The sequence below is a fragment of the Amblyomma maculatum genome, chromosome 5 (genome assembly GCF_055883805.1).
Source record: "Amblyomma maculatum isolate TAMU_Amacu chromosome 5, ASM5588380v1, whole genome shotgun sequence".
In the NCBI taxonomy this organism is placed as follows: domain Eukaryota; kingdom Metazoa; phylum Arthropoda; class Arachnida; order Ixodida; family Ixodidae; genus Amblyomma; species Amblyomma maculatum.
Window position 1 is genome coordinate 117,037,361 of NC_139348.1, and position 25,888 is coordinate 117,063,248.

Consider the following 25,888-nt stretch of genomic DNA (forward strand, 5'->3'; position numbering starts at 1 on the left):
TGAGCGCACATGCTCTTCGAAAGTATACGAAGTTTGGCTATGGTTCTCGAGATTACCTCTTCTCAGAGCGCTCTGTATTTGATGAATGAAGAATTTCGCCAAATGCAATCGCTATCCGCTGTATCGCATAAACCTGTCACACGGAGAGTGCTATTGAGAGAATTGTGGATAAGTAATGATGAAAAAAGTCCCAGCAGTCACACTCAATAAATCTCTTACAAGAGTAGTGAGAGCCTGTGCTTTCCAGAGGTATACGATGTAATCATGGCAATTCACTTTCTGCGTATGTGCAGTACTTAAGTCGATTGTCGGACGGGTGACGCTCTGCCACGAATCCGGATTGTCGGACGGGAGCACTTAATGTTAGTGGTTCTCTTACTCTTGAACGTTTGGAAGATCCGTCAAATTATAAACATGTTTTGTGTGTGTGTGATGAAGTCGTCGTACCACCTCATTGGCAGGGTACGTCCAGGTGTCCTACTCCCGTGTCAATAACAACTCCTTTAAAGCTACCGCGGCGCCTCTCAATCCAAAAAGAAATTGTTAGTGCCGCATTGCTTGGTTTATGTGAAATAAGGCCATACGGGTGTGGACTAAATTATGCACAGGAACAGGCTGTTTTTTTGGCAGGCTCGAAACTCGCTTCATGTAGTCCAGTTATATAAAATTGCGACCCTCGTTAGTGCTTCCGCTGACAATCCCACTACTCACTCGCCTCCTAAATGAAAGCTTCTTCCGGTGAGCAGCACATTGTAACACGTCACAACACCTGATCTTGAAGAATCTCTTGTCCCAGCACGCCTCCGTGTTCGATTTCGCGCAGTCCGACGGCTCGCAACGTTTTCCGCTGTCTCGATCACGCCATAGGATCGACACGGCTCTGGCCTCCCAATACGCAAAAAGCCGTGCCGCATGTCCCCTTCAAGGCGCAATGTCATCACCGACCAAGCCCAAGACATGTTGTATGGGAGCGTAAACTGGAGTCCTCCGTTCCTTGGGCTGCTCAAGTAATATTGGTAAAAAAGACGGAACATGGAATTTGTGCATCGACTATCATCGCTTCCGTCCCTAAAAAGGACGCGTATACTTCGCCACGCATTGAGGATGCCATGGATTGCCTTTTTTCCGCATCCTATTGCTCTTGTGTTCATTTCCGACCGGGGTATTTGCAGATTAAAGTTAACCCTGCGTACAAGAAACAACTATGTTCATTACGAATGACGGCCTATTTAAATATAATATGATGCCCTTGGGACTTTGAAACCTGCCAGCCACATTTTAAAGATTTATGGATACCATGACCTCAAGTAGCAAATATGCATGTGGTACTTTGGCGATGTTATTTTTAGCCAGGCATTTACTGAGCATAACACGCGACACGCTGCCGTTCTAGATTGCCTGGAGAAGGCTGGGCTTGTCCTGAAGTCTAAAGAAGGCTGTTTTGGCGAACGTCCAGCGCTCGTACTCGGCCACCTTGTCGACCACGACGGCATTAAGTCTGATCAACAGAAGACTAAAGTAGTTGCTGGAATGCCAACTACCACAGACTCAAAAAGTGGGCCACATTTTTGGGGGGTAGTGTTCTTAATTTCGACGATTCATCTTGCGAATCGCTGACGTCTCCTACTATCTGACATCCTTTCTCCGAATGGATATCCCATTCGACTGGACCTCAGAAAGTGATGCGTCTCTAATTCAGTTGAAGTTCCTACTGACATCACACACCATACTTCGGTACTTCATACTCTCCGCTCGAATGGAAGTCCAAAATTTGCAAGTCGATTGGTGTCGTTGCTGTGTTTGTACAATGTTAATAAAGCGGCCAGCATATAACTACGTATGCTAGCCGTTCACTCAGCAAACCCGAGAGTAACCATACTTACGCAACCGAAATGCCTCGTTGTAGTCTCCGCCGTTTGTTGGTTTCCGTGCCACCTCAATGAACCATTTCACGTTTGTGACGAACCATCATGTCCTGTGTTGGCTCGTCACCTTTGTGATCAATCTGGATGTTTGCCAAGCTGGGTTCTCCGTCTGCAGGAGTACGACTTCATTGTTCCGTACAAGAGTGGCCACTAACACGCCTATGCAGGCCGTCATTCACGCCTTTCGCTTCCCATGAGCAAATGTGACTCCGCCGACGTCGATCACTACACCGCCTCCGTCGTGCCTGAGTTGTCCGACGCCTCGACTCTGTGAACTGCGCAAGCGATCGACCTAAGCATTGAATCCTTACTTGCGGCAATGTGGCATTACGCAATTCCAATGTCTGTTGAATATCTTTACCCCAAAGCAGCCTTTCCAGGCAAAAAGATTTTATGATGTTGACCTCGGCGAATTTGACGCGCTGTTTGTGACAGTTTTCCATGATGGAGTGGCATCTGCCACCTGCGAACAATTTCTTGTCAACCTCAAAAGGCTGCAGGAAAGATACATTGCATAAATATTGGTCAATGAAAAAAGCGGTAACCATTGGTTTAGGAAGGAGACAACACGTTTCCTCATCAAGAAAAAATGGCTGTACGCGAATGCCACGCGCGAAAATACGAAAAGGGCTTGGACAGAGTACCGGATGTTCTGGAGATCTTGCAAGAGAAAAATCAAGGATACAAAAGAAAAATACTTCAACCTCAATTTGCCCCATTTTTTCAGTTTATTCGGAAATATTTTTATAAAGTGATTTCTCTTGGTAAAAAAAAAACAGCTGCCCGAGGTTGGGGCCGGTGAGCGCTCGGATAAAACTGAAATTTTAGAGCTGTTCAACTCTTTTTGTTGTAGCGTTTTTGAATACGCAAATCCTGTATGTGTCTCTAGTTCACCTTATGGTTTATTTGAATCTTCAACCATTCCTTGTATACTTATCAACTCTGAAGGTATTTCTAAAGCAATACCGAAAAAAGTATTCATAAAGCAATATAAAGTGCACTCTGTAGCTGCACATCAAGCACAATGCTCAGGAATCCGTTTTGCTTTATTGCGCAGATTTTGCCGTTTTCTCCCGCACAGCCATCTTCCATCAGTTTTAGTTCTTCCCACTGACCTGATATCAAGCAGCTGACGTTTCCTTCGAGACTCCAGCACGGGCCGATCTCTTCTTGATTAAAGAGCCCAGCGTGCCAATGATCGCCGTTGCTGCGACTGTGCCTTCACTAGGGACGTAACATCACGGAGACATCGGCGCCTATATAAGAAGGTCCAAATCGCCGTCTGAATCTGCTGGGGTCGGCAAAAGCACATTGAGCACAATGCTCAGGAACCCTTTCCGATTTATTGCACAATTGCTATCCCGTTACTATCGTTACGACGATCGCTTATTTTTGCTGCTCCCCTACCCACTGTGTATGAAGAATGCTTTACCGCATGCTTATTCTTCCAAAGATGTTTTTTTAAGATGTGGTTATATAGAATCAAATCTAAGCCCTACAGAAAAAAAATGCTGCAACAGCTACTATTAGGTCAAAACACTCTGACTACGTCTGTCAATGCCATTCTGATGAAACAGAGTTTTTTCAAAGAAAATGTAGGTAACTTGACAAATAGAATTAAAAGTCTTGAAAACAAGATAGCAACAAACAATTGTACAAAAACTGAAGTGCAGGACTTGATGTCGACAGTAATTGATTTGGAAGCCACCGTTTTATACCTGTTAAATACAACCGACGACTTGAAAAACAGGAGCCGTATGAACTCCTCTAATTAAGGAATAAAAGAAGGGAATTAAGAATCAGCAGCAGAAATTACGGATAAAATAACAAAAGAAATCTTTAGTGTGATGTTAAGATTGGCACTAAATAGCATTGAAAGGTGTCATAGAATAGGTTTGAAATCAGAAATGCAACTTCCTGTCATTATAAAATCGGGCGACTACCGATAAAAGGTTTCGATAATGAAGGCATGCCCGAATTTTAAAGGCAGATTTTCAGTTAGGGAAGACTTCGAGGAACCAATTGGTGACGTCAGAAAAAAAAGTATGAGAAAGCGCATCTCAGGAAATGAGCAAGGGAGCCAAAGTTAAGCTGTTTTGTTTTGACAAATTGAGAATTACCGGTGATATGTTTGGATAGAATAATGCAGGAAACACTCGGTATAAAATCACGAGGAATTAAAAGTGACAACTGACACGTGGCAGGCAGGCTTTCAATACATTTAACATGATATGTCGAAGCGTCATCAACCAAACCAGTGAACTTAATTGAAGGTATCCAGGGGTGGAGCAACAGCCGCTCCTGCTCGAATTCATTCCCGAGATTGAGAAGGAACTCATCGCAGACCCTGTCCAGATCCAGGACTGGGAACAAGAAAACGGCACCAGCAAAGCTGGCTAAAAGGAGGTCAGCTGGAAAAATGAACCTGCCAGTAGACGAAACAATACACAGAAGAAATATCAAAAATTACAAATATTTGACAGACTACCTAAGGACTGTTTAAAGAAGGAAATTGAAACCTTAGAAAGTGCAAACTCAGCGAAAATAATCGCTAACGTTAACCTCAAAACTCACAAAGATGTAAGAGAGGGTGTCCCCCGCCCAGCACTAAAAAGAAGAAAAGAACCAAAATTGCAAAGTCTATCCACTGACAATGTATGCAAGGTAGACAACCAGAGGTCAGAAACGAAACTGCACAAATTCATGAAAAAAAGTAGACAGATTTCACAGCTATAACAGCACAAATGTACGGAGTGACTATCAAACTGGGAGAGATAGACACACAACAAGCAACCATCGAAAAAGAAAGGGGCAGAAAGATGAGGTGCAAATCGATCATGGCGGTCAAAACTAATAGATATATATCCAGATATATATCCAGTGCAGGTGTCGACGTTATTGCCAGAATGGGTTATTCTGCAACAGTTGTCAAAAACTAGAGATAGAGCCGATGTGTCAGCATTTCAAGAAGTAGGGCGCAATCGAAATTGACAGGTTGCCGAACCTCCTGCAATGCAGAAGCAAAGACAAAAGTGGCCAGTCTTAAACGAGAAATTGCTACAACACAACATGAAACAGAAATTAAGGACGTAGACCACATCTTAATCGAACTAATATCAAGCAAGAGAAAGGAAGGCAGTTTGTTGATATTTAACATATACAGCTCACATAAGCAAAGATAAATCAAAATTGGTACTCTCATCAGGCAGCCCAAAAATTGCAAATAAGCAGTCGTTAGAGATCTTGAGGGATTTTAATCCCCTTCACCCAGCATAGTAGTAAAGAATATGTAGGCAAGAACCCTGTGGAAGAAAGTGCAACAGACATGGCTTACCGTAATCGCAGACCCCTCCACACGCACAAGATTGGGACACAGCGTTATTGGAGACACCACGCCGGACCTAACTTCTATGAGTGGGGTACGACACGCCATGGTGTGCAATACTAATGAAAATTTAGGAAGCGACCACTACATCATTGAATATATGGTGAAAGGGGGTCCAAAAAGGTCAAATCAGAAAAAGATCACAATAACTGAACGGAATACCTTCAGAGAAATACAAAAGCAAACTAAAGAAAGAGGTATTACAGACATCGAGGTATGTACGGCAAAACTACGCGCTGATACAGAGGAAGCAACTAATGAAGTACCCGTATAGGCAGAGGTGCAGGTCGCAGACTGCTGACTTCTACACCTCTGTTAAACCAAAGCAGGCCTGGAGAGGAAAATAAACAGCACATATGGAAGAAGACAGTTAGAAGGAGGCTAGCGAGAGAGGTCGATAGAACGCGTTACTGCTAGCGAAACAGCATTTGGAATCCGTATGCAATGATATGGAAGGCTCCGCTTGTCCAGTTGAGACATGGCAGCTGTTGCGTTATCTGCTAGAACCGGAAGACAACATTCAGACCAAAAGACAAAATCTACAAAAATTATTCACACCTATAACTGAACACGAAAACAAATATTAGAATAGAAAAATATGCGCTATATAGGAGACAGAACCATCGCTATGCTGCCGGAATATTAAGTCGAAGAAAATCCTGAGCTACACAACACAGTCGAAGAGTCAGGTGTCAGGGCAAGATTGATACATTTGGTCCAGATGGCATAACCAAAAAGATTCTACGAATGTTGGACCATAAGTCAATCATCTTGCTCACAAATTATATGCAGCAATGCTGGAAGGAGGAAAACCCCTAAAATATGGAAAATAGTTCACATAATAATATATTCCAAAGCCAGGCGTATCAAGTCGCTGGGACTTACCCACTGCACACCCACAGAAGAAAGGCATAGCAAGCACATTTATAGAATTAATTGGAGCCAACAGGATCTTACAATTCGAAAGACTGTGGGCGATTCCCCTGCCCAAGTGACACTCAAGACACACACACACACACACAGCGGGCCGTGTAAAAATCATCTTTTATCTCACTTTAGAAGGGGTCCGTCCATGGCGGTGCGGGAGGTCAGCGGGGTCGTCGTCTGGGAGGGCAGGCAGCGAGCGGGCAGCAACAAACCCAAGAGCAAAAAGACCGAGGCGACGGCGTGAGCCTTTTTATTCACCCTCGCGCGGGACCGGTTAAACTGGGAACGAGCAGGGAGAGGGAAGGGGTAATGCGGCGGCGCATCGGCAGCCGCGGGAACTTTAAATGTGGCTGGCGCGGTCCCCACAACACTAAACCGAAAACAAACAAGGGCAACATCATACAAACTTTAATATATCCTGTGACGGTCAAAGCGGAACGAAAACAAGACATAGCAATGGACATCAGGAAGAGGCTAAAAATATCCCCAATCCGAAAACACATGCATTCCGAACATCATAAGAATAGAAGAATCAACAGGCCTGATGCACTAAATAGCGCTATGCTGGCCGTGCAGATGTTGTCTACATCGACGCAGTTGAGGACGAGGCAGTACTGCTATGGTGGCAGTATTTGAAAATAGAAACCAAAACAGGTACAGAGGCAAAAATATTATTACGTACTGAGTACGTGACCAGGCTCTTAATCTAAGCTGGGGAGCCCAAGGCTCGCCAGCTCACGCTTCTTCCTCTTTTCTTTCCCCTATTTCTCCTCCTCTTCGCTTCGATACCTTAGCACGTTACACATCAACCCTCGCTGACGAAGCCCCCAGGGTGAGTGAGACGGGCTGTCTGGGAAACAATGCTTTAAGCGAGCAACATGGACAACTTGTGTCTTTCGTGAGTATCGCCCGCTTTGAGTGCGGCCTGATATGAGGCAGTTCAAGTAACTCAAATGCAGAAGATAACAAAAGGGACGGTTTAGAGGAACAGGAGCTTCTGAGATAACCAAGCTTGCGCACCGGCGTCCACAGCAACACTTCATGGCCAATTGCATAGCAGACACGCGGGCAACGGCTGTCGTAATGTTCTTTGGAGCGAGCGTATGTGTTAATAATGTGAAGACGAGCAAGGCTTCTTCAGTTTGACAGAGAGTAGCGACCATAGATGGGTCAGCTTTGAGTATGAAAGGTAGGAGGGGGTCCAGACAGCTGCGGTGAACGCGAGCGTAGAGGAGGTAGAACGGACTGTAGCCAGTGTTCGCATGTTTCACGGTATTTATGCGTACATGATAAAAGGGAGGGCCTCATCCCAGGTCTTATGGTGGGAATCGAAGTACATTGCCAACATAGTGGTGAAAGTGCGGATGGTGCGTTACACGAGGCCGTTCGTTAGAGGATGGTACGGTGTTGAATGACGGAAATCGACTGCACAGAGGCGAAGTTCATTAATAACATCAGCAGTAAACTGCAGTCCATGGTCACTGAATAGAACTCGAGGTGGACCGTCTCGAAGGAGAAACCGCAGCAGACATTTGGACACGTCGGTAGCAGTGGCTGACGGTATTGCAGCTGTCTCAATGTATCGGGTGAGGTGGTCGATACACACAATGACCTATCGGTTACCGCTGGGAGACGGTGGAAAAGGCCCAAAGTTGGAAGTGCGACAGGTTATAGCGGCCTCGACAGGCGTGATGTAGGCAGCTTGTAACGCTGGTACAGCACGGAACTGGTTACATAGCGCTGAATGGCTTGACGCCTTTTTGGCCTGTAAAATCCTTCCTGTCTCCTGTGAAGGGTCAGGGCGAAACCCAAGTGGCCAGACGTAGCGTCGTCATACATCGTTTCAAGAATTGGAATTTGGAACTTTTCGGAAACAAAGATAAAAAAGCGCGCCCCTTCGAGGGTGAAATTCCGCCTATAAAGTAAGCCATCACAAACACAAAGACCAACCCCCCCCCCCCCCCCCATCCGGTGAAATCAAACCACTTCGAAGAGTGTTCCCGAGGTCATGTCGTTGAGCGGTTTCTTGCAGCAATGGAGAAATCGGGAGACTGTGGTGATATTCGAAGTGGTCGCCATCGCAACCAGTAGTCTTGAGCGGCAAGCCAGTCAGGCAGTCAGCGTAGGCGTGTTGATAGCCGCTCTTGTGCATCCCAGTGAAGTTGAAATTATGGAGACGCAAAGCTCATCGCGGGAAACGGCGGCAAAGATCACGAAGGTTTGAAAGCCAACGCAGCGAGTGGTGTAAATGATGATAGTAAAATAATTTCCATTGAGGTTAGAACGAAGTATTTTCACGGCATAAACAACTTAGGCACTGTTGTTCATTCACTGTGTAATTGCGTTCCGACTTGCATAGCGAACGACGGGTAGAAGTTATTACATGCTGAGCGTCACTGTGATGCTGTATGAGCACTGCGCAACGCCGATACCACTACCGTCGGTATGAACTTCAATTGTAGCAGAAGGAAAGAAGTCACATATCACAGAACCCGATGCCAGACGAAATTTCATATGGTGGAAGGGAGAGTGACTGTCAGCAGTCCAGTTGAATGCTGCATTTTTGTGCAAAATATATTTGAGATAATTGGTGATGTCAGCGAGCCTGGAGATAAAACGGCGAAAATAAGAACGGTTGCTAAAAAACTCCGACGCTCCTTCACTGATTTCGGTGATTTGAAGCTAGGTACAGCCTCAATATTGGGCGGATCCGGCTGAACACGAGAAGTTCGAATCTGTGGCGACCGGCCCCGGGCGAAATCTAAAATAGACACATGCTTGAGAAGTAGACCAATCAAAATTCGGCGCTCGGTTGTTGACAGAGACGGGCTCACCATGGCCTGAACTCAGGACTCTGCACTGGGAACTGCCTTCTCTTCATGAGCACGGCTACTTAACGTAGCCACATATATGAACAAACCTTCCTCAAAATGGGCGATTTTCTTTCCATGCGGTAACACGACTAGCTCTTTTGAACAGTTCACTGTCCACAGCAAGGTGTGACCTCTATTCACTGAAACGATGTAATAGAGAACCAAGACACTCTTCTTTGCGCAGGTGATGGCTTTAGGTTCCACTATTACGTCAAAATTGTCACACGGGTATCTAGGTGATACGACGGGATGAACTCAACAGACATCATAGGCACAACTGTGTCCTCCGATACCGAAACGTTCCCAAATCAGAAGACAAGCCCTTCACCAGAGCTGACATCAAATTTGACCCGTTCGGGAATCTAAAGTTGCACCACACTGTTGCAAAAAGTGTATACCAACAATAACCACAAGTACAAAACGAGAAAACGCTGAATTTTGATCTAAACGCTTGACCACCAGCAACAACGCTCGAACGGAACACATCAAGTGGTACCAAATATTCACCGCCAACGCAACGAAACACGGCCGCTTGATTCACACTGAAGCGCACTGTGCGTCCCAGACGATTACTTAAAGCTAAGGTCATAACATACACGGCGCCCTGTATTGCCATCACCATATTACGAATGTCATCAATGAGCACTAGAAGTCTGTTCTTCAACATAAACATAGGCAGGGTTATTGAGAAATCTAACTTTCCGGCGGCCTCACCTCCATCGGCGGCGTCGCCTTGTTTTCCGGGGTTGGAGAACGGCGCTGAGGAGATGGTGAGCGTCTCTGTCGCTGGGCTGGTGGTGTCATACTGCGGTCAGAAAGTGGCGAGGTGCTGCGCAACTGTGCTGCGTCGTAAGTGTAGCCATATCAAGTTGATGGATGCGCTTGGCGATTAATTTCAGTGTCAAGCGGATGAAAAGCGTTAGGTCAGGGGTGGTACTCTTGCGGCCGCACGCCCCGTCGACGACAGTAGCAAGATATATGTCCGGTCATTCGAAAGCTGTAGCATTACAGGTGGCGGCCGCCACTGGACAGCGTTAAAGTGCGTAAAGACTTCATCAGGGCGCGAATCGTAATCAGGTCTGCGTTGCTGATGAACTATTTCACCTGTGCCTGTGGTCGTTCGTCCCAAGCACTGCTGGGAAGAGAGAGTGCACATAGACCTGCCGCGTGGGGACCAATCAGCTTGTGCGCCCGCCCACGCGCGGTAGAGGGTCGCGGATCACGGTAAGCTAAATCTCTCTACTATATCCAGACAAGCATCACCGCTATTCGATCTATGCCTGGCATCTCAAACCAGGTTAAGAGCTTTGAGGAACTGCAGCCTTTCTTGAAAAATTGTGCCCTGTTTCCGTGCGTCCCAAGCGATACCTCATTTATACTGCTCTTTACGCAAACGGACGGAGCTGTTTTGAATTACTTTCGCTTGCTTGAGAACACCGTAGAACAATGCTTATGCGAATTAAAATTGGTTGAACAACCGTCGCAGTGCTACGATAAAGCACAAAGGGGGACCCACGTGGCTTTTTCAGCCGCCTGCACTGAAGAAGAGATGGCCTCAGCCGCCTTACAGTGGGATCTCGTTGCCAGTGATAGCATCTGCAGCATTGCCCAAGTAGCTGCCATCCACATTTCACACCCGCTGAGGTGAGTTCATATTTCATTTTTTGAGGGCTTAGGGCTGTTAAGCGGTTAAACGTCCACTTGGCCAATATTTTTAGACGTCAGGCACCTAAAGGCAAAAAAGCAGGTGACAAATTCAGTACAGGTGCTATAGCGGAAAAAAAATGACTTGAGTAATTAAAATCTACCCTTAGCTTTAGGCCATTACGGTCGTGCATTGTTAATCAAAACGTGTCCTGTTTACAGTGTATATTAATAACAAGAATAGGCAACGGCATGCTACTACAAACCTCATGCATTATTGTTCTTATCGATTGTCAGTGACGTAAGTAAATCACGTCCATGACCTTGGCAGATGATATCAAGACATTCACGTGTCGGCGAAGAACGTGAAGTTACATATAAAGATCTCTAAAGCCGAGCACAATAACAAATACCCATGTCAGGATTTTTTATAGAGCTTAGGTGAGCACGATCCACTGCCCTTTTCCTAACGCAAACTATCAATAGAGCCATGTAAAACAGCAAAACTGCCATAGATATACCCCTAGATGGTAAAAAGGCATTCCGTACGGTTAATATGCAATCCTTTCACATGAACGATTTATTTATGGGCGTCCATGGAAAATATGACTTATTAAATAGTTACCTTCGTAATCCCGTAGAGCATGTAGTAATGAACAGCAACTTCTCTGAGTGCAGGTCATGCTAACTGGTATTCGCAGGGAGCAGTCCTGGAACTCGTTCTGTTCTCGTTATTTGCAAATGACATTCCATTCATAACACAATATTCCCAGCCATAAATATATGCCGACGGAAACTATTATTTGTAGGGAACACAATAAATGAAGACGTAATAAATATTTTCAACACATTTACTCGATACAAACTCTCCGTTGACATTCAGAAAACTAAATACGTTGTCGGAAGCGTGCGGGTTAAAAGTAAACACGATAATGTTGCTTTGTACTCCATGTACTCCATACCTTGATTCTGGCGTGCACTGGAAAAACCAAGTGAATCAAACTTACACGGGGTTACCATATGGTCTGCGTATTTCTTTTTCCAGCCACAAAAATGCTTTTTTTTTGTCTGCCGCATACCTTGCTCTTTATCCGCCCCATACTCCACTCTGTGTTTTACAGAAAAATAAAGATGAAATGAACTAAAATGAAATGAAATATGGAAAGCCTCATCAGATCCAAGCAGGAGTGTTTACAATAAAATTCACAACGCCATTAATTTTTATGGTAACTTAGAAAACAGCTCTGAATGCAAGGGACTTCTATATGTAAAGGTGACAGGAAATAAGAGTGCAATTATTAAAGATGAAAAATGCATTTGTCAGATCGGTTTCGAAACTCATGGTTCCTCACACAGCTCACAAATGCGTCAACAGCAGCACAAATCACCGCTAGGGCAGGCAAACGATTTAAAGTGCGATAGCAGTTGGGAATAATAAGCGTTTTTGTGAATTATGATTCCTATATTGTTTTGTTGTCGTAAGAAAAATTTGAGCGAAATTGTAAATTGACACTGAAGGTATGCAGACAGGGATTTTTCAATGTTCGTGATAAAGCTGAAATAGAATGTTAGGTTTGCGGTACCCTGTAGGCACCCTGGCAGACCAAGGCGCAGCATTAGAGATCGTGTTTATGGTGTTTAAATAAATACTGGCTGCATCCGACGCATTTCAGACGCTGAGAGACAATATTGGGATTCAAAACAAGTTTGTTGCAGGCTCAAAAACTGCTGGCGTGCACTGACAAAACTTCCCATTTATTGGCAGAACACCTGAGCCCGATTGGTTCTAAGCATCTTTCTATGACCATAGATTGCTCGCTGGAGTGTCTCTTCAATTTGATCATAACTGCCACTGCATATCCACGAAGTCAGGTAATCTGCGTATTATATACGGTTCAGCCCTGGGAATTTCACCAGTTTTGCGGGGAGGCAGAGCATGACGATAATTCACAGGGTCGGGAATAGCACCAATCACTGCGATGTGGCCTTCTTTCCCAGACAGATACCTTCCACTGTGTGTCCTCCCACATTGATAGTTGCCGTTCTATCGCTGACAATATCGCGTATGTAGTTTTATGTGCGAACTCCTATACATCTGAGATTCTTCAGAATTGCTGGGTGCCTAACTTTATCAAAAGCTTTTGACACGTCTAAACCAACGATCCCCTTGGTGTCTACTGTTGAAGTGTATATGATGTGCTTTTTTAGCTCCTACACCACATCGCATGCGGCTAAATGCGGTCTAAATACGAACATGATATTATGATAGATATTGTTGTCCTCCTTAAGCCGGTTCAGCCGGACCTGAACTACACGTTACATTAGTTTGCACACGCATGATGTGAGCGAGATGGAAGGCAAGTGTTCGAAACCCGGTCGTTTTCCCGGCTCCGGAAGGAACACGAGTTTAGCGGTTGTCCATGTCGCCGGTAGCTGACCGACCGGCATCCTAACACTCCTTCATTAAGGCGGCGAGCAGTCGTGTCTATGCGTCGTTCCAGATTCTTAGCATTCGTTTACTGACCCTGTCCGGACCTGCAGCCATTTTTGTTCTCAGTATACCTATTTCTGCCCGGACACCGGCAGCCGTTATCAAGCTGTCTAGCTCTGCGTTTTCCTGGCCCTCGTTATCCGGCATTCTTTAACCTGTACCGTTTTCACAGCTCATATAACGGTCTCGGACTTGGGATATGACAGTAGCCGCGTTCCCGTCAAATGATATGCATTAGCCTGTGAAGTTACTGCCTAGCCTCCAGTTGAGACTTGTCGGGATCTAGAAGGTGCCGAAGTAAATGACACGTACTTGCCTTCCTTATGTTCCTATCCAGTTTGATGCAAATGTTGCCCTGTGTTTGCTTCGTTAAAACCAGCGCGTACTCTTCAATATCCTTGCTCAGTGCTCCCAATTGTGTGGGCAAGTTCCTATTCTCTCTTTTCTGTGTTTATCACGTTTCTAGACCCTTCTTACGATATACTCCTTCGAAATCCTCGTCAGCCTCCACCTCCTCCCCATTGTCGACTCTTACTAGTTTTTTTCGAGATCCGCCAACTTCGTAGCGCCACAGCAAAGTCGCTGAGCACCTGGTGTTCTGAAATCTTTTTTGTTAATGGCTTATGTGTGAGGTTGTGTAGTGATAATGGCCCACCTTTTAACAGACATGAGTTTAACAATTTCCTGAACAGCCTAGGTATCAATGCCATAACCTCAGGTCCTTGCCAACCGCGGTCTGACGGCATAATGAAAAGACCGGCGAAGGAAGCCAAGATGCATCTAAAAAAGTGCTCCTTTAAACTGTATGCTTTTCAAATAGCTTTGCTAGAGTGGCGCAATACTCCGAGCGGTGATGTGCTACAGTCCCCTGTGCAGAGGCTGGTGGGACGCCAATAAGGTACACCACTTTCGGCACCGACAAGCCACTTAGAACCACAGGTGATACCCAGCAACATGGTGCACAGCCGGCTTAGTGAGATACGCCAACGCCAAAGGACTTTCTACGATTGTGGCAGGAGGTCACCACGTACGACACGATCAACCAGACCTAGTCTCCAGCTATCGTCTTCAGGCCATCTAGCCAACCTCGCTCAGCGATCGTCAAAACTGAAGACAGCAAGGAAATTCGACACGCACTACAAAATTTACGAGTGATAGGACAGCCACCTGAAGCTGCAGTCCCGCCCCTCAAGAAGACCCTTGCTAAGAGCCCGCCGTGGGGCGACGTCAGATCACAAGAGTGCGACGCGAACCATGTCTGTATTCTCTAACCAAGCGACGCTGAACTCGGTTTGTCCAAAGAGGGAACATTTAGCAGATCTCAGCGAACCTGACATCACTCAGCCCAGCCCAATCTGCGCATGACGCGTTGCGTCCGCACAACATTTATATGTGCCTTTTTATCGAGAATAAAGCTCCGCTCTTCACCATACGCGGAGCCTTGCACACCTAGCACGGATAAGCAGGATACAAAATATGGCTACCGCTTCGGCTTGCAGTCAATGTAGTCCCTACTGAAAAATCCTGTATCAATTTCGTACCGGATTCGGTTTATCGGTTTGTTGCACCGGCTGGTACAATTGGTAGGTATAACGTTCTTAGATAGGAAGCGCTCAGAGTTGGGCAGTGAAATAACTCGAGTCAATGACATTCATTTGGAAATCAAGAAAAAATGGGCATGGACGGGGCATGTAGTGCGTAGAAAGGACAACCGATGGACGCTTAGGGTAACAAATTGGACTTCAAGGGAAGGAAAGCGTTGCAGGTGGCGGAGAAGGTTAGGTGGGTGGATGAGGTTAAGAAGTTCGCAAGGGTCAAGAGGATGCAGCTAGCACATAACCCGGTTAATTGGAGAAATATGGGAGAGGCCTTCTCCCTTCATTGGGCATAGTCAGGCTTATGATGAAGATGATTACATAAATTTTTAAAAGACGCGTTTCATGTCAAAAACACTGAAATGTTTGTGTAATACGCTACAATAACATTAGGTATATGTGAAGGGCGGTTTTTGCACACTCGTGAAAGTGTGAAAGGAACCTGATTCAATAGTTTATGCCCGGTCATATGTGTTTGCCAGACTGGTCATGAGCGTGGTACTGAGCCACAGAAGTATAAACTGGGGTCGGTTAACGATAACGCTTCTATAATGTATTTGTTCTCGGTGGCACACCCACCAGTTAAGTTTAGTACTAAGAATCGCACGAAGTTCGGCCGGGACCAAGCTCAACTAAAAGTAGCAAACTAAAAGCAAATGACCGCGCTCTGAGACATTATTTTCATTACCCGGTAAAGTTAAAGGGCCCCTTTAACGGTTAATCTTACATCGCTGTTGACGTTGACATCGCAAAATCATGAGCATAGCGATCGCATGCGTTAGCTGGCTGGTGATAGGACTACGCACTGCGTGGACGTAGGGTTATCTGATGCTACATTTGGCGCGATCTGCTAATTTGGACCTCTCCTTTGTAATAGGAGGGTGAGATCGGAATCAGCCTGCGAGTACCACTGCATTAACGCTACGTTTTGTCGCTCAGAGACGTTTATATAGATTTGTTAAATCGGGACACTATATGGCGGCTGGTAACATAGGCTATCACGCCATACCTTTATTGACAGCGCATAAGTGTCCCATATTTTTTTTTTTGCTGCAGCCATTGCATAATCACTATACATTTTGCAGTCTTCTTTATAACATATATTATGACAGCTAGGTTTAACATATAAGCTCGTACCACGATATACTATTTAAAGAAAGCGAGATATAAGGGATGTTGAGCCACGTAGGCCGATTCCGAGATACGTATTTCATTGTCATTTCGGTGGTACCTGAAAGTTTTAACCCACCTTTGAAGCGTCATTCGATATTGCTCTCGGAGATGCTCTTGAGAATAAACATAATGATTGCAAAATGGTGAATGCTTAATAGACACATTTTGCAACTTTAATACACCAATGGCCAATATACAATTTGAAGAGCCCGACGCGAGGTGCAACGGCGTAGAAAACCAAGCAAAACACATTCCCGTCAACTGAAATGACAGATAGAAAATATATCTCAAAGGGCATCCAGCCTGACATTTGGCAACGAGAGCTGGCAGACAGAGGCTACGAAATAAATGAACTGCTGGATCAATACAGCCCGATGAGTCTGATTGTATTATTTTAGAAGTGCACCGAGCGTATGCCGTGGCAAAAAAATTTCGCTTCATGTGTTTTTCAAACCTTACCGAACAATGTAGCCTACGCTGTCCTTAAGTATTAATGAGCATAATTATAGTGTAAGAGATAAGGAAGGTTACAGGTCGTAGAAGCTAACATGAAGAATAGTAATTTGGTTATATGGCTGCTTTTTCCTAGCCTTTGGCTGCGTTTATAATCTATCTTTAATCCTGGTAGTTTTGGGATGTTTCTGTGAGATAACAAAAATCGAAAATGGTATGTGTGCTTCCTAAAAAGATTACTGCGTCATCTTTCACGAACACATGCCAGGATTACGCCGTGGAATCTTCTTAGGGTGTTCTTTCTGGCAGGTCATACCCTGGTGGTATATACATCCTGCCCTAAAAAAAATCTCTTTATGAAGAAGAGCGTTTTCAGGAAGGCCTTCATTGAGCATACTTATCTACCGCTAATATTAGCGACCCGATGAACCCAATAGTTTTTAAGAATCAAACAGTCCATGATAGAAAATTTAGGGAAAATCCCTAAGCTGGAGCAGATTTGCAAAATGGAGTAGTTACTAATTGACATCCACCCAAGCAATGCCATGTGGCTAATAATCTGTTGTGGGCGTTCGGCTGCTCAGGGTCGATGTCAATTAGTAACTGCTCCCTTATTATCTATAATATGCTAAATTTATTAACATACTTGTGATCGGTACTCAAAGCCTTAATAATTATTCGGAAACAAAACTGAAATTGTAGTTGCCGGAAACAAACAAGGGCAGCTAGTATTCCGATTTCGGAAATAAACACATGGAAACGCTTAGTAAGTCATGTAAAGGGTGCTCACAATTGTTTCCAACAGAAGCGCTTTAATTTTATTACTGCATTCCACATAATATGCTGCACCTGTGTTGTAGCTGTGGTTTAGTGAAAGAATGGGGTCTTCAAATTCCCCTTGTATAATGAAAAAATTGGAGAATACGGAATAAGACTAAGAGTGGACATAGAATCCCCTGATTGGCTAACTTATGCCACAAAATTGTGCCTATATTGTTGTTGGTAGCTAAAGGTGGCCTTGCAGGATCTTCCTGTAATTTTTACGGTGCAGTTACACCTAAATTTTATACTTTTGTGAATCCCTACAATCACCCATTATAGTTATTAGTCCAGATCCAAGTTCTGGAGAAAGAATGAGTCAAGGCTTGCAACGTCCTTGCTGCACAATCGGTTTCCGCACCGCAAGAATAAACCTTGAAATAATCTGTGACGGACTCCTGTTTCCTTTAAGGAAGCGAACACACATCTTCTCGTGGAGTACCGTGGACAGAATATAAGTTAATGTACATGTCGCCATGCTCCCGTCGTGTGGAACACAGCGAAAAGGATGGCAGATGTCTGTTATCGCAGTTAAGGACATTTCCTCTTCGCATTGTCACAAACAGTGCGCGAGGTCTATTTTCCAAAGGTCATACATCAAATAGAAATTTTCAAGCGTTGGAAGTGGTTTTCGATGTTTCTCTACAGAGCGCAGATGTGCTATGAGCAGTGTAAAAAGCTACGAAAGATGTCACAAGCACTGGCACTCATCCCAAACTGCAATGAGTGACACAGTGAAACTGCATGAGTTGACAGCGAGTAATTGCACGCATTTGAGCCGTGATATGACTGATGGTATTTTTGCGCGCAATATTCGAATGTCATCGCACCTGTAAAATAATATCGCCCGAAATTAGCGGCGCGACCTTTTAAAAGGCTGTGGAAAATGGGGCACTAAGGAAAACATTTTGCCTACAACCGGCTAGCATCTTAAGAATCGAATTACCCAAGAAAGGGCTAACTACTTATATGAACACATTCTGTCAAATTACTGTGTATTTTCGCGTGTAGACTGTATGACCGTTGCATTTTCAAGGGGATAGTATAGTTAATGTTCAAAACTGCATGTAGCACAACAGGTGGAGTATTTCCGTCTGTAACATTTGAAAAACATTTTTATACAAGGAGGCCTCCTCACATTTTTTCTGTCATTTCGGCTCTTAATTCACTTGACTTAGTTCAGCCTCTCATGCTTCATAATTATCCATGACGCCTTTAACGATGCGTCCTCGTTGTTTTCATGCACATAATGGTCATTAGTTCGCTTCTGAAGCAACATGTTTATTTCTGTCGAAACATGTCATCTAGAGCTTCGTACATCAAATAGTATATGTGCTTGGTAGCTAACTCTCCTATAAACTGTGTGAAGGGAGAGAGAGCTTGTACAACATTCATGAATAAAGATTCATTTACCTCCTCACCATATCCATCAGTGACGGGTGGTGTGCGTTCATATTTAATTTAAAACAACTTTTCTTCGTAAATATCCTTATCTTGTGGCTAGGAATCAAAACGATGCTGTCATCTTCTATTTATTTTGAAACTCTTGTCCACTGAACATAATGCCATCAGCTGGTATAAAAAAGTATGTTGTTCACTTTCAAGCAAAACATTCGCTGCCGTTCTTCAGCTGCCCGCTTGTGAAAAGAACCAGTGAGCGAGAGTGGGCGGAAGAACACCTAAATATAGCTGAGCATTTTGGCCGTTAAAAGTATAGGTTCAACTCTATACGCATGTGCTTTTGCGTTTCATTCTTGAAAGGTTTCGGCTAATGATAAGAATGTGAGATAATGCGCATCCCTGATTTTGTGGATTGAAAAAAAAAACGGCATATGAGCATATACTAGTGCATATACGCACTTAGTGGGATGTTCCTCTAGAATCTTAGAAAAAGATTTGCAGTCACTGCTTTTGGCATTCGCTCTTTATAAGTCATAGATGTAGGTGGCGTGACATACGAAATGATTACTCTTCTCAGCCTTCATAATCTTTAGAGCACAGAAGTGCAAGTCACTCACGTCGATGAAAATGTTTGCGGTACGCATGGAAATATATGGTGTGAAAATGTAATTTGGCACGCTCCTGTGAACGTTTTTGGGTTTAAATGTATTGAGGCTAAACTGGCAAGGAGGAAAAATATAATGTAGTGCAGTTTTTTGTGCGCTCTTGGTCAATGGTTGGGCATTTGGCCTTAATCAACGTCCGCCTTATTCGACCTTCAATATGATATGGAAATTGAAAATGACGTGGAAATTTGGTAATGGAGGCAAGAATATGATTTTAACCTTAATATTCATTTCACCTTTTTACTTTAAGGTATAGTCAACCAGGTGTTCTGCTCTACAGTTTCTGAAATTACATATCCTACAGGTGAAAATATTGGCAGCCGAATATTTTTATAAATTAAAAATGGCCTCTATTTTTAGCGCCAATATTTCCAATTTGTTCCTAAAAATTTGACACAATTAAACTTTACCTTTGTTGTCTTGATGCTAAAGTTTTAATGCCTCCAGTTTGCCTCTGCCTTGCTGCTTCTTTTGCTTAGTTGCATTACTACCCACTTATTTAGTAACTTTTTTTGAGTCTCTGGTAACCTGCAAATATTAATTATTAGTATACAGTTGACATTCTCTGCGATATATGAACCCCAACGTACGAGTAAATGTACGGTCCCACCCAAATCGAGCCGTTCGAACGTGCTCACCTGAGCTTGGAGCAGTGTGTCTAATTCAGAACCTAAGGATCATGGAAGGTTGATACCCACCGCCCCTTCTCGCTCAGAAGAGCCTATAGTACAAATTGTTTGTAGTGAAGCCTTTAACATTATTACGAAGTAAATGATGCGATCCTCTCATCTAGAATTGTAGCGGTGTCGCCTTTAAGCAAAAACGTACAAGGACATTAAGCGAGAACTTTAGACCAAGGACTACTTAGCGGCTTGTCGTCTTCTTCAACTACATTCACCCAAGCTATATGCTGAATATAGGCTTAAAGATGTTATTTTCTTCTCCTGATTTCATTTCTTTACATCATTACCTGGCTATTTATCCACCAGGTTTATTATGGTTTTTATTACCTTCAGTTAGGATTCATTCGCTTTCCTTTTTTTTTGTATAGAAAAACCAAGTTCATAGCGAAAATGAGTGCACCTGCATCGGCATCACGATTTACAATGCTGCCTTCTAGTGAAGAAGTTCAATGGTTTCAAAGGATCTGCCACGCAGAGCCCTGCTTCCACCGCCTTAGTAATTTGTTCTTGTTGCATAGTGTTTCAACAAAGCCTATAACTAGTCTCATATAGAACGTCGTGTCCTTTGTATTTTCTGTAGAATGTTGCTGTCACAATTTGGTTTCTACAGTTTTTACATAAAACATGTCTGATGTGTAATGTTCCGTAGACGGTTCTCACATACGTTCTAGTGTGCTTTATGAAAAGCACACGCCTAATCGAAAGACTGTGATTTTGCTTTTATGTTGAGTGATATGACTGTGACGGGTGATGTGATGTGACTGTACTAACTTCAGCCATCCCTCTCTCACAACTTTTACGTACACTCACCCCCTTCCCCCAGAGCAGAGTAGCAAACCAGTTGCCGTTACGGGTTAACCTCCCTGCCTTTTATTCTCATCTTTCTCCTCCTCCTACTCCTTTTAGTAAGTTTTCTGATCGTTATCCAGCACCATGATTCAACGCTCTACCGTAGAAGTATTTAAATACCATAGCTGCCCACCTATCACAGATCAGTTAACCAGGTATTCGTCATGCAATATTTCACTCTCAGCCTCTTGTGATTTGAAAGACGCCCAGCCGATGCCCTTTCACATCTAATAGCTTGTAGTTTTTGCTTCGGAAATTTGAGTGTAACTTTCCCGAAGTTCATCAATTTATTTCTAATACCGACTGGACGTCTGTCGTTAAGCAGAAAGCTCTATTTCCGACGGTAAGCACTGACATTATTCTTTCTTCCCAGATGTCTCATTATTTTATACCAATTAGATCCCTTTTCTCCTCATCGCAGCATCTCTTCACCCCTTTGCCCAAAGTATACTGCCTCGTTGTTTTGCATGCGTACCTGTAATTCGTTTATCCACGCACGCCCTAAGCGAATAATAAACCGCTAGTCTTGGTTTCTCCTCTATATTGTAAACACTTGATCAGTACTCTTGTAGAATGCAACCACTCAATTTTATTTACGTTCCTACTGTCAACAATGTTTCCTGGCTCTAAGCTATAACGATTCCAAATAATCGAATAAATTGATGAACAATACTTATGAAACAACAAAAGCAAAGCGCTACATACAAAACGGGTAACACATTGCCTACATTCAACAGAAAACGTTTATTAACACGCTTAAATATATACGTACACCAGCATCAGCCTAGTTCAGTCCCGTGTCAGCGTTTACGCAAGACATCGTTGCCGTCTAATATTTGGTCGTGTTACCTAAGACCTCTGTATTCCTTCCATTAATGTTAATCAACTGATCGCTAACACATTAATTCTAATATTTTTATAAAAAAAAAAATTGGTAGTAGTCAGCCGCTGCCGAAACTGAAGATTTAGCGTTAGTTCCGAGATAATTAGTGATACAGGAAGACGGGTAGGTTGCATTGTTGCGTAAAGTATCTATAATGACGATTTTCACACATGACGTAGCACGATTTTAAGTCAAATAGGTCGAGAGGAAATTTGTTTTTGGTTCGAGTCCAATTTGGAATTCGGCATCGTACTAGTCATAATAAAATTTTACCCGACATCGATTTTAACCTAAATCGGCTAAGGCCGAATTTCTAGAGTGGCCCGAGCCAAATGTGAGGCCGCTATAAGCCAAATTCGGTAGTCAGCATCGCTTTTACAATAGCCGAATAATGCTAGACATCGATATTTTATATACGTGGCGACAGACAAGGTTGCCACCTCTGGCGCAGCGATGGCGTGCGTGAATAGCGACTACATGCCTTTATCAGAGGTCAAATACAGGCTTGATTTGACCTCCAGGAATGGCAGCATTGGAGCTAACGCTCTAAAAAAGTTACATTAGCTCGCCTGCTGGTCCATCTTGGTGATTGTGTGCTCCCAGTTGTGTTCGTGTTTGCAGCTCTTTTTGCTTCACAATGACGCTAATACAGAAATTTCACACCTGTCAATTACTCCTGAGCGTACTCACTCATTTTATATTTCGTAAATTAAGAGCGAGATATTTGTAATATATTACTTTTTCGCAGCCTTCATTCCATATTAATGGAGATCAGGGAAAGCAGGGATTACAAAACGCAATTCTTCCTCGATCTTTATGGTAACTAACCATGTTGTATTGGAAAACATCTGGCATTGAATATCAAATTTAATGCCTCGTTATATTAAGCTGATAATTCAAATACAGAAATTATTGTAAACGAAGGCGAGATTGGGAGTGGCAACTAGTAAGTTAGGGGGTCGGACAGAATTATAATGTTTGCAAGGATGAATTTGATGTAGCGGGCAGGGAACCAGGGAACATGGAGTGATACGGGAGAGTGGCTTGCTTTCCAGTGGGTACAAACATGGGGATGACGATAATTATTTCTGTTGCCGTCTGAAGTATGTTCTGAGTAAGTCTGACAGAATGTCCTTTTTATTCCGTCGTGCACAAAGATTGCTTTATTGATTATGGGAAAGCGTTTGACTGCGTAGATCACAGCAGATTGTGGAAAGCTCTCCAAGAGATGGGAGTTCCAATTCACCTCATCTGTCTCCTCAGGAACCTTTATGAAGGGCAAGAGGCCACAGTCAGAACTGGGCATGGTCTTACTGATTAGTTTCCTATTGAGAAAGGGGTGAGGCAAGGCTGCATACTGTCGCCCTGCCTATTTAACCTATATGCAGAGTGCATCATGAGGAAGGCCGGTCTGGACGAGTCTTCAGCTGGAGTGAAGATCGCTGGAAAACGCATCAACAACCTTAGATATGCGGATGATACCACTTTAATGGCAGAAAGTGAAGTGGATCTCAAGAGACTTCTGATGCGCGTACAAGAAGAGAGTGAGAAGTTTGGGCTTAAACTGAACATTAAAAAGACGAAGATCATGGCGTCTTGCCCTATCAAGTCCTGGAGCATCAATGGACAAGAAGTGGAAGCTGTGACAGATTTTCTGTTCTTGGGCGCCAAGATTACCTCGGAAGGAGGCTGCAGCCATGAAATTAGGAGATGCCTGCTTCTGGGAAAGAGAGCAATGGTTAGCCTTGACCGCCTAGTAAAGAGCAGAGACTTTAGTCTGCCAACCAAGATCCGTATAACCCGTGCTATGGTCTTTCCAGTTGTGATGTATGGATGCGAGAGTTGGACTGTGAAAAAGGCTGACCGCCGAAGAATTGACGCGTTTGAATTGTGGTGCTGGCGAAGACTCTTAAGAGTTCCTTGGACTGCCAGAAGATCAAATCAGTCGATATTGTCGACCATAAACCCTGACTGCTCATTGGAGGGTCAAATTCTAAAGTTAAAGCTCAGCTACTTTGGTCATCTGATGAGAAGAGAGGAGTCGCTGGAGAAAGATTTGATGTTGAGAAAGGTTGAGGGTCGCCGGAGAAGGGGTAGGCAGCGAACGCGATGGTTAGATGGCATTCTCGAGGCATTGCAGATGAAGATATGTGATGTTAAGAAGATAGTGAGAGACCGGAAAGCGTGGCGTGACATGGTCCATAGGGTCACGAAGAGTCGGACACGACTGAACGCCTGAACTGAACTGACACAAAGATTGTGCCGAGAAAGGTTTGTCGCCTAAGTCTGCTTTATCCTCGAATGGGGGTGGGCAAGATTGACTCTGAAACTTTTGTTTGAACAGAATCACCTACCCGTAGAAACTTAACCAAAGGTTCTGACAAATAGATACGATTAGAGACGTCTTTTGTGTGCATAAGGTCTACATGACCGACCAAACATTAGCTGCTGGTTTAACTTTGGTCAACCCTGGAGGAAAGCGAAAGTTTCATGCACAAGCCTACGCTAATTCACAAGCTTGGATTAAACAGGTTGTGCGTTTCTTCAAATGTAAAGCCCGTTCTTCATCGGTCTCTTCAGCACGCCGCTTTTTCAGTGCCGGATTCCGATGTGCCTTCGCGTTCCGGCGGGCAACTGTGGGAGGGTGTTCGTCCTCGTCCATCTTGCGCAGCATTGTAGCGCATGCAGGAACCCGGGGGCCCCTATTTATAAACGTATCGCCCCTATAGCGCCCTCTGCTTCCACGGCACACTGATGTTACCTCACGTACGTGACCTTGACCTTTACAGTATCTTTCTCTTAGCGCTTTCCACATCCATGTCACAGTAACCTCGCCTCACGTAACCTTAGCCTTGACAGTGGTCACGGGCCACTATGCCGCACACATCCCATTAACGTCACCTCACGTGAACTTGACCTTGATAGTATCGGCCGTCTAACGCTCTCTACTTCCACGTCACACTGACGTCATGTCACGTGACCTTAACCTTGACTGTAGTCATAAGCCACATTGTGGAATATGGAACCATGCCCCCAAATCACATGGCAATCACCAGGCTTAAAACAGAAGTTTGACCTTTAAACGTTTTCAAGGTGAAAATCGTGTATACCCGACTGCCCGAACTATCTGACATAGTGAAGCTTTCGATAGAAACAACTCAACAATGACATGAAAACTCATTAAGGAGTACGAGAAGAATCGGCGCGCCAGGTACGAACGTTGTGGCGGAACACCACATGCAGTGGATTACATAATTTGTCTCAGACGCTACCTCTTTAGCTAGCTTATTCCGCACTCTTAACCTATAGCACCTGCACCCCACAACATCTCTTCTGAAGAGTGAACGATTTTGGACATTTGAAATGCTTGACACTATTATGATTTCACTCTCAGCTTTTTCATTTAACCTGGGGGGCAGAATGAGCCTTAGCTGGCGTCAATCTGCACGTAAGCCGGTCTTCTTTTTTACCAACTTTGTTCGTATCACTTTTAGCTTTCCTGCAGAACTCGTACAATCATTAAACTCTGCGTGGCGCCAGCGTAGAACACATCAAAAGTGAAAATTACTGCCCAAGAGACCTAAGTGACTCTGCTAGAAGTATTTACTTGACAGGCAACGGACAGCATCCTCTCGTATGTCTTCTATCACACAAAACAAATGATTTCATTTGCGCCGCAGTGTCCAGGGAATTCGCACTTTACGCTTCATACGGTGAAATACGCGATGTCAGGGCAAGGGAGGGCCATTTCGTTCTAACAGTACGATTAGAGCACGGTGGAGTTCATGGTCGGCATCTCAGTGAACCAACGTCTACGTCTGCGTACAGTATACTGGTAGTCTGGGTAGCCAGTGTGACCTGCCATTCAGCCTGCATCTGAACTAATAGCGCTAAATTGGGCGAGGTTAGCTCAAAACGCTAAACCGCTTTGAGCATCGGGTTGCCTACCAAGCATTTCTTCGCCATATTCGGAAGGTCATTTTCAAGGTCTGCAAAGCAATGGTAAGTTTGTGCACACAATGAGGAGAAGACACGTGGGAGATTCTGAGGCATCATAATGTCGGCGTGTGTGGGCGCACGCATAGCGACATTCGTAGATGTCTTGTGATATGTCCATAGGCA

General features: G+C 44.2%; 1 protein-coding gene across 1 annotated transcript in view; it reads left to right on the plus strand.

Annotated features, from left to right (window-relative positions):
* The first annotated feature begins 7,523 nt into the window (after positions 1-7,523).
* Positions 7,524-25,888, plus strand: part of LOC146189305 (fatty acid synthase-like) — a 51,446-nt gene continuing 33,081 nt past the window's right edge. The window contains exons 1-2 of the mRNA XM_084605231.1: positions 7,524-7,604; positions 8,270-8,455. Coding sequence (XP_084461357.1) covers positions 7,524-7,604; positions 8,270-8,455 — 267 coding nt within the window. The remainder of the gene's footprint in view (positions 7,605-8,269; positions 8,456-25,888) is intronic.